Source organism: Syngnathus acus, chromosome 21 (assembly GCF_901709675.1).
Source record: "Syngnathus acus chromosome 21, fSynAcu1.2, whole genome shotgun sequence".
Lineage (NCBI taxonomy): Eukaryota > Metazoa > Chordata > Actinopteri > Syngnathiformes > Syngnathidae > Syngnathus > Syngnathus acus.
Genome location: NC_051105.1, coordinates 2,971,326 through 2,985,437, shown reverse-complemented (window position 1 = coordinate 2,985,437; position 14,112 = coordinate 2,971,326). Strand labels below are relative to the sequence as shown.

Here is a 14,112-nt window from a genome sequence, read left to right as displayed (position 1 = left end):
TATCTGTCACATACAGCAGGGTCAAATTGTTGGATGAGTTCTAAAGCAAGGGTGCCAAATTTGTGTTTATCATCGGGCCACATAGTAGTCATGGTTCCTGGAAGGGCATCTGTTATTACCTTAAAACTCTATACGTAAATGTAAAATCACTCGGGGGTGTAACGGTACGCCAAAAGTCATTCCCTTGTTATCAGGTCACAGTTTTGTTGACATTTGGTACATTAAGGCCAAAACTACTTATTTTATGCTACCACAGCCAGAATATGGCCATGTTGAGACTTAGACCAGAAAAGTCCTTTCGTCCGCCTGTTTGGTCCTGACCAAAAGTCAGTAGACATGAATCATGTCAGTCTTCAACACTTGCTTAGATATCTGCCACTGTTATGATTACAGGTCCTTGTTTTTCAATGTTTCTGTGATTTGTTTGTAAATCTGCCAGGCATCGGGCATTGGTATTGTGTGACCTTTCATTTTCCATAGCGCTTCCAGAATTGCTCTTAGCTGGGTGGTTCGAGAACATTGTGTTTGTTCTCGTGGCCTCTAAGTCTGTCGTGTTCCTCTTCAGTGTGAGTCTTTGTTTAGCAGTCTCAAATGCCTCATCTGTGGACATCTTGTTGTATTTCTTGGGGCAGTTCTTTCTTAAGCTTTATATCTTTGATAGGCTAACTTCTCTCACCCTTACTTTGGTCTCTATCCTTCTCTTCCGTGGATTCTTTCCAGTTGTTTTTCTCATAGCCAAGCCATCTCTAGGATAATTGATCAGCTGATTGGTCTCAGTAAGGTTCTTGGTAGGGATCAGTGCTGTGTTCACATCATTTAGTAGTGATTCTAATTGCACGTCTTTCTTTAGCCTCACCAAGCAGGAGGTAGTTGAGTTCTCCCATGACTCCCTCTCGGGTCATTTGCGCTTGTGTTGAGGTGTTCTGCTTGTTGGGCTTGGAACCCACTCACGAGGTTTGGGAGTGATGGTGAAACCACCCCATGAGTGACCATGGCTTTTCCCAGCATCTTTGTACTGCAGAGGAAGCACATTGGGCCCAATCCATCTCCAGGTCTGGCAACAACTTCCTATTGCTGATGTTGGAGGTGGTGCAGACCTTGTTGACCCGGAGCTGGTATGATTGTATTTGTGTCACTCCTCTGAGGTATTGTCACATAGAATTAAATGTTCTAATCACACGCTATTCAAGCAGCGTAGTGACTTCAGTTCCCCCTACTATATCATGCTTTGGTATGTACGGTCGTGACGTCACGGCACTCTGAGTGTCGCTCTTTTAGGCGCGTTCAAAAATAAACTCCAAATAATAATAATAATAATAATAATAATAATAATAATAATAATAATAATAATGCAAGTCCATCTTTATCCTCAAATACAATAAAAGCACTAATGAACTGGAAACGGTAAAACATATTTGAGGGTGCTTGATTACAATGTAACTTGATAAAATACAAAAATGTAATCGATTGTTATTGCTAAAATCAAATGTGTGAATGTTGCTAAGACTGTAAATATTATGGAGAATGTTTTTTTTCCGTAAATTAAACATAAATCAACATAAATTTTCTTTCATTCATTTGTTCTTTCTTTCAGTCTTGTCAAAGACAATGAAACTAGATGAGTAAAATTTGATTTTCAAATATTGGTTGTAGAATTTAGTCGGTGTGCAAACACAAAACATAATGATTATTTTTAAAAAATAATGTGGGATTAATAATTTTTCTAAAAATCCCTTTTTATTTTTGCATAGTTGGCGACGGAGGAAAACCAATAGAAACATTCGATCAGATGAACACTAAAAAATGGCACTAGAAGAACAGAATTAACATTTTCAAAAAGTCAAGACCTCTAAGGATAAATTAAGTTTTCTGAAACCTAAAATACCTCCTCTACATTTCACTCTTGTCGGGAAAAAAAGCAAAGGTGATGAATGAAAAATGAAATCATGATGTTAAGAAGATGATCCTCAATGTTTTTTATTCAGCTGTGGAACATTTCTACAAAAACAATTAACAACAATCACACATCAGATCAGCACAATCCCACACACAGAGAGGAAGAACAAAAAGACTACTTTGACAAAGACATTTGTCTTACTGTATAGCGTCCAAACAATAACAACAACCTCTTGATGTGTTTCCAGATTTCTTTCATCTTCACGCCATATATGATGGGATTGAACAGAGGATTGTAGACCACTATTTGTAGAGTCATAATCAGTCGCACAGCTTTTGAAAGATCTGACTCCAATCGCGCTATGATGACATCAAAACCACACAAACATGAGAAGCTGATCAAAACCATCAGGTGGGGTAAACATGTCTCTGTTGCTTTTTTCCGGACTTCTCCGCAGCTGCGATAGGCCAACATAAATATCTTTATGTATGTGAAGAGGATAAACAGCACAGGGATGATAGTAACATTTGTCAAAACAAATAAACCCCACACAGTTAGAAATATTGGTTTCACACAAAAAAGTTTCTGGATCGAATTATTGCAAAAGACTCCCGCTAACATGAAGTGACACATTTTTTGCTTCGCACTGATGACAGTTGCCACTAATACTTGGCAGGCAGGCAAACACCAGGCCAAAACCAAAAAGATGGTGACATTGGTTGTGCTCATCACAGATGTATAATGCAGAGGCTTACAAATGGACACATACCTGTCATAAGCCATGGCTGCCAACAGCAAGAAGTCTGAAGCTCCTAGCGAATAAAATATTAAATACTGCAACATACAAGCTGCGTGAGAAACGCTCTGCCTGTGAGACAAAACGTCCACAATGAGTTTGGGGTAAATAGCAGTGCTGAAAAAAATCGAGTTTAGAGACAAAGCTGCAATGAAAATATACATTGGTTCATGAAGGTTCCTGTGAATCCAGATGAGGCAAATAATGGTGCAATTACAGCAGATGATGACAACATATAGTATCAACAAGATCACAAAGTATACATATCTGTACTTATCCACATCTACATAGCCACCAAAACTTATTAGGTAATGTGTTCCGTTCATGTTCCAATCATGTGTTGACTCTCTGCGAACACACCGCACACTGGTGGTCAAGAGTCGCCGGACCATCGAGTCTTTTATGTCGGTTGCTCAGCCTCTATGGATCTCATTAGGAGCTGCTGTCATGTCAACAAACTTCTCTAAGGCTTCTTCTTGGCACCCCCCCTATCTGTCACATACAGCAGGGTCAAATTGTTGGATGAGTTCGAAAGCAAGGGTGCCAAATTTGTGTTTATCATCGGGCCACATGGTAGTCATGGTTCCTGGAAGGGCATCTGTTATTACCTTAAAACTCTATACGTAAATGTAAAATCACTCGGGGGTGTAACGGTACGCCAAAAGTCATTCCCTTGTTATCAGGTCACAGTTTTGTTGACATTTGGTACATTAAGGCCAAAACTACTTATTTCATGCTACCACAGCCAGAATATGGCCATGTTGAGACTTAGACCAGAAAAGTCCTTTCGTCCGCCTGTTTGGTCCTGACCAAAAGTCAGTAGACATGAATCATGTCAGTCTTCAACACTTGCTTAGATATCTGCCACTGTTATGATTACAGGTCCTTGTTTTTCAATGTTTCTGTGATTTGTTTGTAAATCTGCCAGGCATCGGGCATTGGTATTGTGTGACCTTTCATTTTCCATAGCGCTTCCAGAATTGCTCTTAGCTGGGTGGTTCGAGAACATTGTGTTTGTTCTCGTGGCCTCTAAGTCTGTCGTGTTCCTCTTCAGTGTGAGTCTTTGTTTAGCAGTCTCAAATGCCTCATCTGTGGACATCTTGTTGTATTTCTTGGGGCAGTTCTTTCTTAAGCTTTATATCTTTGATAGGCTAACTTCTCTCACCCTTACTTTGGTCTCTATCCTTCTCTTCCGTGGATTCTTTCCAGTTGTTTTTCTCCTAGCCAAGCCATCTCTAGGATAATTGATCAGCTGATTGGTCTCAGTAAGGTTCTTGGTAGGGATCAGTGCTGTGTTCACATCATTTAGTAGTGATTCTAATTGCACGTCTTTCTTTAGCCTCACCAAGCAAGAGGTAGTTGAGTTCTCCCATGACTCCCTCTCGGGTCATTTGCTCTTGTGTTGAGGTGTTCTGCTTGTTGGGCTTGGAACCCACTCACGAGGTTTGGGAGTGATGGTGAAACCACCCCATGAGAGACCATGGCTTTTCCCAGCATCTTTGTACTGCAGAGGAAGCACATTGTGCCTCATCCATCTCCAGCTCTGGCAACAACTTCCTATTGCTGATGTTGGAGGTGGTGCTTGTTGACCCGAAGATGGTATGATTGTATTTGTGTCACTCCTCGGAGGTATTGTCACATAGAATTAAATGTTCTAATCACACGCTATTCAAGCAGCGTAGTGACTTCAGTTCCCCCTACTATATCATGCTTTGGTATGTACGGTCGTGACGTCACGGCACTCTGAGTGTCGCTCTTTTAGGCGCGTTCAAAAATAAACTCCAAATAATAATAATAATAATAATAATAATGCAAGTCCATCTTTATCCTCAAATACAATAAAAGCACTAATGAACTGGAAACGGTAAAACATATTTGAGGGTGCTTGATTACAATGTAACTTGATAAAATACAAAAATGTAATCGATTGTTATTGCTAAAATCAAATGTGTGAATGTTGCTAAGACTGTAAATATTATGGAGAATGTTTTTTTTTCCGTAAATTAAACATAAATCAACATAAATTTTCTTTCATTCATTTGTTCTTTCTTTCAGTCTTGTCAAAGACAATGAAATTAGATGAGTAAAATTTGATTTTCAAATATTGGTTGTAGAATTTAGTCGGTGTGCAAACACAAAACATAATAATGATTATTTTTAAAAAATAATGTGGGATTAATATTTTTTCTAAAAATCCCTTTTTATTTTTGCATAGTTGGCGATGGAGGAAAACCAATAGAAACATTCGATCAGATGAACACTAAAAAATGGCACTAGAAGAACAGAATTAACATTTTCAAAAAGTCAAGACCTCTAAGGAAAAATTAAGTTTTCTGAAACCTAAAATACCTCCTCTACATTTCACTTGTCGGGAAAAAAAGCAAAGGTGATGAATGAAAAATGAAATCATGATGTTAAGAAGATGATCCTCAATGTTTTTTATTCAGCTGTGGAACATTTCTACAAAAACAATTAACAACAATCACACATCAGATCAGCACAATCCCACACACAGAGAGGAAGAACAAAAAGACTACTTTGACAAAGACATTTGTCTTACTGTATATCGTCCAAACGATAACAACAACCTCTTGATGTGTTTCCAGATTTCTTTCATCTTCACGCCATATATGATGGGATTGAACAGAGGATTGTAGACCACTATTTGTAGAGTCATAATCAGTTGCACAGCTTTTGAAAGATCTGACTCCAATCGCGCTATGATGACATCAAAACCACACAAAAATGAGAAGCTGATCAAAACCATCAGGTGGGGTAAACATGTCTCTGTTGCTTTTTTCCGGACTTTTCCGCAACTGCGATAGGCCAACATAAATATCTTTATATATGTGAAGAGGATAAACAGCACAGGGATGATAGTAACATTTGTCAAAATAAATAAACCCCACACAGTTAGAAACATTGGTTTCACACAAAAAAGTTTCTGGATCAAATTATTGCAAAAGACTCCCGCTAACATGTAGTGACACATTTTTTGCTTCGCACTGATGACAGTTGCCACTAATAATTGGCAGGCAGGCAAACACCAGGCCAAAACCAAAAGGATGGTGACATTGGTTGTGCTCATCACAGATGTATAATGCAGAGGCTTACAAATGGACACATACCTGTCATAAGCCATGGCTGCCAACAGCAAGAAGTCTGAACCTCCTAGCGAATAAAATATTAAATACTGCAACATACAAGCTGCGTGAGAAACGCTCTGCCTGTGAGACAAAACGTCCACAATGAGTTTGGGGTAAAAAGCAGTGCTGAAAAAAATCGAGTTTAGAGACAAAGCTGCAATGAAAATATACATTGGTTCATGAAGGTTCCTGTGAATCCAGATGAGGCAAATAATGGTGCAATTACAGCAGATGATGACAACATATAGTATCAACAAGATCACAAAGTATACATATCTGTACTTATCCACATCTACATAGCCACCAAAACTTATTAGGTAATGTGTTCCGTTCATGTTCCAATCATGTGTTGACTCTCTGCGAACACACCGCACACTGGTGGTCAAGAGTCGCCGGACCATCGAGTCTTTTATGTCGCTTGCTCAGCCTCTATGGATCTCATTAGGAGCTGCTGTCATGTCAACAAACTTCTCTAAGGCTTCTTCTTGGCACCCCCCCTATCTGTCACATACAGCAGGGTCAAATTGTTGGATGAGTTCGAAAGCGAGGGTGCCAAATTTGTGTTTATCATCGGGCCACATGGTAGTCATGGTTCCTGGAAGGGCATCTGTTATTACCTTAAAACTCTATACGTAAATGTAAAATCACTCAGGGGTGTAACGGTACGCCAAAAGTCATTCCCTTGTTATCAGGTCACAGTTTTGTTGACATTTGGTACATTAAGGCCAAAACTACTTATTTTATGCTACCACAGCCAGAATATGGCCATGTTGAGACTTAGGGTGTATTCAGACCAGAAAAGTCCTTTAGTCCGCCTGTTTGGTCCTGACCAAAAGTCAGTAGACATGAATCATGTCAGGCGCTGGTGCTGTCCAGCTGTTCATCTTCAACACTTGCTTAGATATCTGCCACTGTTATGATTACTGGTTCTTGTTTTTCAATGTTTCTGTGATTTGTTTGTAAATCTGCCAGGCATCGGGCATTGGTATTGCGTGACGTTTCATTTTCCATAGCGCTTCCAGAATTGCTCTATCTCAGCCTTTTTGGTCTTTCTCCCTTGCCACTGAGAGTAGACCTTAGCTGGGTTGCGTTTGTTCTCGAGGCCTCTAAGTCTCTCGTGTCCCTCTTCAGTGTGAGTCTTTCTTTAGCAGTCTCAAACGCCTCATCTGTGGACATCTTGTTGTATTTCTTGGGCAGTTCTTTCTTAAGCTTTACATCTTTGATTTGCTCTATTAATAGGCTAACTTCTCTCACCCTTACTTTGGTCTCTATCCTTCTCTTCCGTGGATTCTTTCCAGTTGTTTTTCTCATAGCCAAGCCATCTCTAGGATGATTGATCAGCTGATTGGTCTCAGTAATGTTCTTGGTAGGGATCAGTGCTGTGTTCACATCATTTAGGAGTGATTCTAATTGCATGTCTTTCTTTAGCCTCACCAGACAGGAGGTAGTTGAGTTCTCCCATGACTCCCTCTCGGGTCATTTGCTCTTGTGTTGAGGTGTTCTACTTGTTGGGCTTGGAACCCACTCACGAGGTTTGGGAGTGATGGTGAAACCACCCCATGAGTGACCATGGCTTTTCCTACCATCTTTGTACTGCAGAGGAAGCACATTGGGCCTAATCCATCTCCAGCTCTGGCAACAACTTCCTATTGCTGATGTTTGAGGTGGTGCAGACCTTGTTGACCCGGAGCTGGTATGATTGTATTTGTGCCACTCCTCGGAGGTATTGTCACATAGAATTAAATGTTCTTGCCTCAGGAACTGTTTTTTGCTTGACGAACTTTGATTATATTTTCATTAAAATGTTGAGATTGGTTGAAATGAGGTGGACACAAACGGCCAGTTTAGAGCCCACGGGGTTAATTAGAAGGGGAACACTGATGTAAGGATAGTGTCATCACAAGGTCAGCCTCGAGGGACCGCTAATAATGAGCAAGTGGTCACAGTAATTCTCTCTGGAGATATTGTCGCTGACAAACAAGTCAAATCTCTGGATGATCCCACCAAGCATGCTGCAAATAACAATAGTCATGCTCTTGGTCCTTGGTGTGTTAGCAGCAGCAGCAGCGGCAATCAATCACGTCCAGTAAGGCCTTCTTTACAACTCAAATTCCCATATTGGTTCCATGAAGTTGTTAAATCATCTTATCAGATTTGTCTTGTATGACTTGCCATGTCTACTCCATCCATGTAATTTCAAAGCAATGTGGCTTCGTGCAAGTACAAGACTGTCAGTATTCCAGATTTGGGCCCCATTGAAAATGATTGACGCATTATGGAGTGCAAAATAACATAAGAGTGACTAGAGATTGTCTGAGCAACTGAAATTGAGTCATAGGCTTTTCATTTCAAAACCACTTTTCTATCAATGTGTTATGTAAAAGTAAAGATTTCAGGCGATCGTAAAAAAAAAACGTAAGTTTGCGATATATTCACAGTTGGAAATGCACATTCAAATCCCATTGAGGAGGATTTTCAACATTCTCAAAATTGGCAAGTATGAAAAATTCCACATTTTCATCTTTCAAATTCCCGCAACATTTTACAACATTTCATTTTCCCCTTCTAATTTCGACATTATTCGACCGATTCTTCCCGGTCCAACTTTAAACTGTTCATCTTAAGCCTACCTATTCGAAAACGTCCCATTTACCCAAAATTATACATTTTAAACTTTAAAATCCATGCAGAATTTGACAAAATGTTGCTTTTCCCTTCTAATTTCTAAAAAAGAAAAAAAAACATCTACAATTTTTATTTGCATGTGAGAGGTATAAATTAAATGACTATGTGTCATCATTGAAACGATTCATATTATATTATGAATACATGGGGGGCACCCCAAGTTGACTCATGGTGGCTAGACAGGGTCACCACTCAAAACGACTGGGCCAAGGATACATGTTAACAGCGTAATGTAAAAAAGCCTTGAGATCACATCTGTTGTGAATTGGTATGATATGAATAAAAGTGATTTGACTTGACTCACTGGGAATGCAGTGTAACTTTTCGTAATTTATTTGTTTGCCAGATACATCCCTCTCATGAGAACATCATGTGTGACCACTGGCTCATCATTAACAGCCCCTTGAGCCTGACCTTGTAAATAACATGTCAATCCCAGTATGTTGACTTTCTGCACATGGATGACGCAACTCTCAATCGTACAGCCTGTTGTAGTTTTTTTTTTTTTTACAGAAACAAATCCAAAGCTGGGCAATGAAGCCTTAAAATAAATTCACAAAAATTCCAATGTTTTTTTTTTGTACTTTAGAAAATGGAAATAATGATAATTTTAGTTGCAAAAAAGCGTTTTTTCTTGTTTGTCCGATTTTGGAATTTGCTTTATTTCTTCCATTCGTCCATTTTCAACACTGCTAAAAACTAAGCTAAACAGCTCAGCGCTTTCTTTGTTTGCACGTGTGGCAGAAGTACGAAAAGCATCTTCAATGTTTGACCGACCTTCAACAAGTGAGTCAAAAAACAAGTGAACGAGCTTGCTGGGTGAGAGGCCTGATTCTAATGTCAGCCATTCACCCAGTAGGACTCTCAAAAAATAACATTATAGAGTCTATGAATGGAGCCAGATGCACTTCGGTGGGCCGATGACCCATACAGTGCGAGTTTCGGTCATCGGTGCGAGCCGATGGACTATGGTCGTCGATTCGCACAAATACAGGCGTGCTTGTGAGTCAGCGCCGCCCCCTGTACAAGATCCTCGTCCTCGTCCGACCACCGGCATGCCTCGCCCACTCCTCTTCGCCAGCTTTGCTCCCTGTGAGTGATTCCTTCCCTCGGCCTTGTCGTACCCCGCATATGGTCGACCTTTGGGATACCTCACCCGTCCGTCCTCCTCACCAGCTTTTAAGAGATTCATTTATAAGTATGTTCAAGCCACTTGCATCCTTTGGAACGTACGGAAAGTGAACGATCCTCTTGCAGAGGATCATTTTATGGAAAAAGCAATCTTTCTGATATAGCGAATGTCTAATATGAACCAAACTTGAGTAGACCACAGTTGGTAAACCCTGCCCTAGAATGTGTCGTGGACTTTGGGATACAACTTGATCATAGAAGTGTGGGGGGACGACAGAGTTATCCGAGAAACAACTGGCGTCAAATCATGTCATGAAGTTATCACTTGAGAACTTCATGTCTTGACCCTGCTGCATGTGATGGACAGGTCAATCTCACAAACAACACAAAGGTGAAAAGAACAGAGGGGAGTTTGTTGACATGACAGCAGCTCTTAATGAGATCCGTGGAGGCTGAGCAGCCATCATAAAAGACTTGACTCTCCTGACCGTTCGTGCACATTATGCACATGACCAAAACATGAACGGAACACACGTCCTAATAATTCTTGGTGGCTTTGTAGATGTGGAGAAGTACCGATATATCTACTTTGTGATCTTGTTGATAGTATATGTTGTCATCATCTGCTGTAATTGCACCATTATTTGCCTCATCTGGATTCACAGGAACCTTCATGAGCCTATGTATTTTTTCATTGCAGCTTTGTCTCTAAACTCGCTTTTCTACAGCACTGCTTTTTACCCCAAACTCATTGTGGACGTCTTGTCTCACCAGCAGAGCATTTCTCACGCAGCTTGTATGTTTCAAATGTTCTGTTTCTACACTTTAGCTGCTTCAGACTTCTTTCTGTTGGCAGCCATGGCTTATGACAGGTATGTGTCCATCTGCAAGCCTCTGCAATATGCAACTATCATGTGCACAACTAATGTCGCTATCTTGTTGGCCTTCGCCTGGCTTCTGCCTGCCATTAAGGTTGGCTTGGCAATTTATTTTAATACAAAGATAAAAATGTGCAAGTTGGTTTCAGGGGGGATATTCTGTAACAATTCTGTCAATAAGCTTCAGTGCATGAAACCACAAATACTCACCATTTATACTGTGTTCGTCTTTATCAACTGTGAGATTCTCCCTGTGCTGTTCATTCTCTACACATACATCAAAATATTTATCATTTCCTATCGCCGTTGCGGCAGGGCTTGGAAAAAGGCGGCTGAGACCTGTTTACCTCATCTAATGGTTTTGATCTGCTTCTCTTGCTTAGTTATGTTTGACGTAGTGGTGGACAAATTGGAATCCGACCTTCCAAAAACCACTCGCCTGATTATGATGTTGCAAATAGTGATGTACAATCCTCTCTTCAATCCTATTATATATGGACTGAAGATGAAGCAAATATGGATACATATCAAGCTGTTATTTGGAAGCAGGTCAAAATCAAATCCAGCAAGGCCAGCCAGGTAAATTAATGCTTGGAGTTTTGTAGGGATATATTGAGAAATAATCAGTAAGTTATACTGTTGTACTTTTAATTTTAAATTGCTATTTTGAACAAACACAGTAATTTTCCCCATAAAGGATATTTTCCCCAGACAAAAAGCACAATTTCTCCAGAACACTTTAATTTTCAAAATTCTTGCTGCAGGTTCAACTGACCTTTCAAACCAGAATTGCATTTTGACAAATTTCTTTAAAAAAAAAAATACCACACTGCTAATATAAACACAGGTTATACCGTTTTCAATATTTCATTCCGTTGTCTTTTTTTTTTAGCATAGTTGAGGGTAGATTTATTCTTAAGTAATTGAAAGTCATGTAGTTACATTACTTTGATTACATTATTGACAACATTTTTATAGTAACTAACTGTAACTAAATTTGACACGTTTGGCTTGTTTCGTAAAAAAAACGTGTTGGTTGGGTTGTTTTACACAAAAAGTGGGTTGTTTTGTGCAAAACAACCGAAGAAATTGGGTCAATGTGGGCTGTTGAATTCCCATCCACCAGTGAAACAATTGCAACATTTGGCTCCATCTAGCGGACAAAGAGGGATTTTTAGACGGAGGCCTTACCCCACGGTTTGAATGTGAGACCTCCACCGTATCTTTCATTGACTGGCGACCAGAAGTCAGCATGATTAGACTTCAGTACCCAGTAACCCTGAACAGTGTCGTGTGTTGATTATTTATATACTGAACAAGATTTTTTTTGCTTGAAAGTCCCACCACGTTTGTGGCATAAATTCTATGGCTGGTTTCTGTTGGAAATAATATTTCGTTGCTCTTAGAGATAATAAACACTACTGTAAAGTGTCGTTGAAAAATGTAACCTTGTTCCTGTCTCTTTCTCTCCCTGTTGTATTTTGATACTGCTTGATGACACATATCAAGGTGTGTAAAATTGGAAACGGCAGAAGTCAACTTTGTAGAAGCTGCTAACCTGGGGGGTATTCGATCTATCCCCTTGCATGAGCTTTTAATATCAAATTGTGTCTTTCTCCAAAATTCTGCCTTATGTCTTTTAAAAAGTTCCGATTTTTCCCATGTTTCATTTCAAACTTTATTAGCATCATTTAAAATCAGGCAATTGACAAATTGCAGAGAGCCCTGGGAGGCTTTGGTCAACGACATCCGCATTCGTCCACCACCATGTCCTGGTAGTGGCGCAGCACCACGTTGTCGTTGTTGTCATAGTAGAGCATCGAGATGGGCGAGAATCGGACGGGCACGCAGCATGGTTGAGGGGTGCTACCCGGATCCAGCGAGTGAACCAGAGTCTGCAGGATGGCGTGGTTGGTGCTGTTCAAGCTGTCGCTGAGAGGGAAGGGGCACTCACCGTGGCAGTAGTTTGCCATGTAGCCTTGTGGTGCGATGATCCAATCTTGCCAGCCCACATCTTTAAAGTCCACATAGAGGCGGCGGGCTTTGCAAACGTTGCTGGGCGACACAGGAGGCTGGGAGCGGGTGGCACTCCTCCTCTGCCGGGAACGACACTGCTGCGGGTGGAGCGACACTGCCACCAAAGAGGCCTGCACGGATGGCGCCGCCCAGGACTGATCCGGGTCAGTATCCAGAGGCCGAAGTTCCAGAAGCAGACCGTAATTGCGTGCCGGGCGGCGCCAGGACTCAGCCAGTGACGTGACATCCATAGTGACCGACACTCCTTCCGGGCCCGGCCGGACCGACTGGGACAGAAGAAGGCGGCGGTTGACCCTAGGGTCGGCACCCTTCAGCGTAGGCCGGACCACCTTGTACAAAACAGCACTGATGGTGGGACCGCTTTGAAGCAGCCTTGCCACCCTGGCTGCCGACATGAAGTGGACATGCAACTGGGCCAGATACAAGACTTCCAATGACTCCAGGGCCGCAAGATTGAAAAACAGATGCTGGTCCACGCAGCCTGGGCACACCATGCCAGAACCTGGAATGACACCACCTGAACATGCACACACACACGCAGTAACATCATTTAAAAACTCAGGAATGGACCCACCCACACAATCATAGCATGTCGGACACGTGCACAAACACGCAAGCACACACATGCGCACACATTTGCAACAAAGACGCAACCCGCACAGACTAATTTGGTGGTTGCTACCACAGCCACTACCTTGGTCTTGCACGTATCTGATGATGTTGCCACGCACGCCGTACTCGGACACCGTGCACGCCTCAACCTCGTCGGCCTGGACGCGCTCCGACCTCCGGAAGATCCTCAAGAGGGCCGGAGGGACGTCGCGGCGCCCGGATCGGGACCCGGCGAACGGTCGCTCGGAGAGACCCAGGGCACCGAGGAGGAGCCGCTGCTGAGGGGCAGCGTCCACGCCGACCAGGACCAGGAGGAGCAGGAGCCCAGGCATGTTTTTGTTCTCTCCACAGTTGAGCGCGGGAACGTTTGATTTAAATGGCGCTACCTCCCGGTGTGATTGATAAGATGGCGACGGAGGGGGCGGGCGGCTCCAAACATTTTCGTTTGTTTTTCCGAACTGTTATCAGTTCTTTGAGTTCTCAAATCACTAAAGCTCAGTGCAACATTCGAGCACAAGAGACACATTTGGTCTTTAAAACTAGGGCTAATAGATGAGCAAATAAAAAGTTAATTTGAATAATTCCTGTCATTTTTAAACTTGATGTATTTTTTTTAACCATTTGGGAAAATGAGTAGTAAAGTTGCATGGAGTTAGTTACCTGAATGTTGTCAGTCACTTAAATGTTGTACAGATCAACCGGAGTCAAATTCCCTGTTTGGCATGCACAAACTTGGTCAATAAAGCTGATTCTGATGTAAAAATATTTTAATAACAAGTACGTATATCTATTTTGGACAGTATAATTTATATTAAATGTAAATTCATCAACTAAGAAAAAAAAGATGTGTCCAAATAATGTTTTTTTCGCCGCATTTCCCTGCGTGGGTGAATGAGGGGTACAAAGACACGTACACAGCGCACATACACA

At 41.5% G+C, this 14,112-nt stretch overlaps 4 protein-coding genes across 4 annotated transcripts; 1 reads left to right on the top strand and 3 right to left on the bottom strand.

Moving 5' to 3' along the window:
* Nucleotides 1–2,071: 2,071 nt before the first annotated feature.
* LOC119115061 (olfactory receptor 6N2-like) lies at nucleotides 2,072–3,019 on the bottom strand. Its single transcript, XM_037239236.1, has one exon. The coding sequence runs from the start codon at nucleotides 3,017–3,019 to the stop codon at nucleotides 2,072–2,074; it is 948 nt and encodes a 315-aa protein (XP_037095131.1).
* Nucleotides 3,020–5,161: 2,142 nt separating this feature from the next.
* Nucleotides 5,162–6,286, bottom strand: LOC119115277 (olfactory receptor 6N2-like). The gene has a single exon (XM_037239663.1). It carries the CDS (start codon nucleotides 6,238–6,240, stop codon nucleotides 5,227–5,229), a length of 1,014 nt encoding a protein of 337 aa, XP_037095558.1. The 5' UTR covers nucleotides 6,241–6,286; the 3' UTR covers nucleotides 5,162–5,226.
* A 3,454-nt stretch (nucleotides 6,287–9,740) lies between these two features.
* On the top strand, nucleotides 9,741–11,984 carry LOC119115418 (olfactory receptor 11A1-like). The gene has a single exon (XM_037239872.1). The coding sequence runs from the start codon at nucleotides 10,175–10,177 to the stop codon at nucleotides 11,114–11,116; it is 942 nt and encodes a 313-aa protein (XP_037095767.1). The 5' UTR covers nucleotides 9,741–10,174; the 3' UTR covers nucleotides 11,117–11,984.
* Nucleotides 11,985–12,224: 240 nt separating this feature from the next.
* Nucleotides 12,225–13,717, bottom strand: gdf3 (growth differentiation factor 3). Its single transcript, XM_037239871.1, has 2 exons — nucleotides 13,265–13,717; nucleotides 12,225–13,087 (listed from the first exon to the last, which is right to left on the bottom strand). Exons 1-2 carry the CDS (start codon nucleotides 13,512–13,514, stop codon nucleotides 12,273–12,275), a joined length of 1,065 nt encoding a protein of 354 aa, XP_037095766.1. The 5' UTR covers nucleotides 13,515–13,717; the 3' UTR covers nucleotides 12,225–12,272.
* Between the last annotated feature and the right edge of the window lie 395 nt (nucleotides 13,718–14,112).

Excerpts from the sequence above, each read along its gene's own strand:
- LOC119115061 (XM_037239236.1), bottom strand. The coding sequence starts at position 3,019 with ATGAACGGAACACATTACCTAATAAGTTTTGGTGGCTATGTAGATGTG.
- LOC119115277 (XM_037239663.1), bottom strand. The coding sequence starts at position 6,240 with ATGGTCCGGCGACTCTTGACCACCAGTGTGCGGTGTGTTCGCAGAGAG.
- LOC119115418 (XM_037239872.1), top strand. The coding sequence starts at position 10,175 with ATGAACGGAACACACGTCCTAATAATTCTTGGTGGCTTTGTAGATGTG.
- gdf3 (XM_037239871.1), bottom strand. The coding sequence starts at position 13,514 with ATGCCTGGGCTCCTGCTCCTCCTGGTCCTGGTCGGCGTGGACGCTGCC. Across the intron at positions 13,088-13,264 it reads CAGATACGTGCAAGACCAAG|GTGGTGTCATTCCAGGTTCT; the intron begins GTAGTGGCTGTG and ends GTGCATGTTCAG.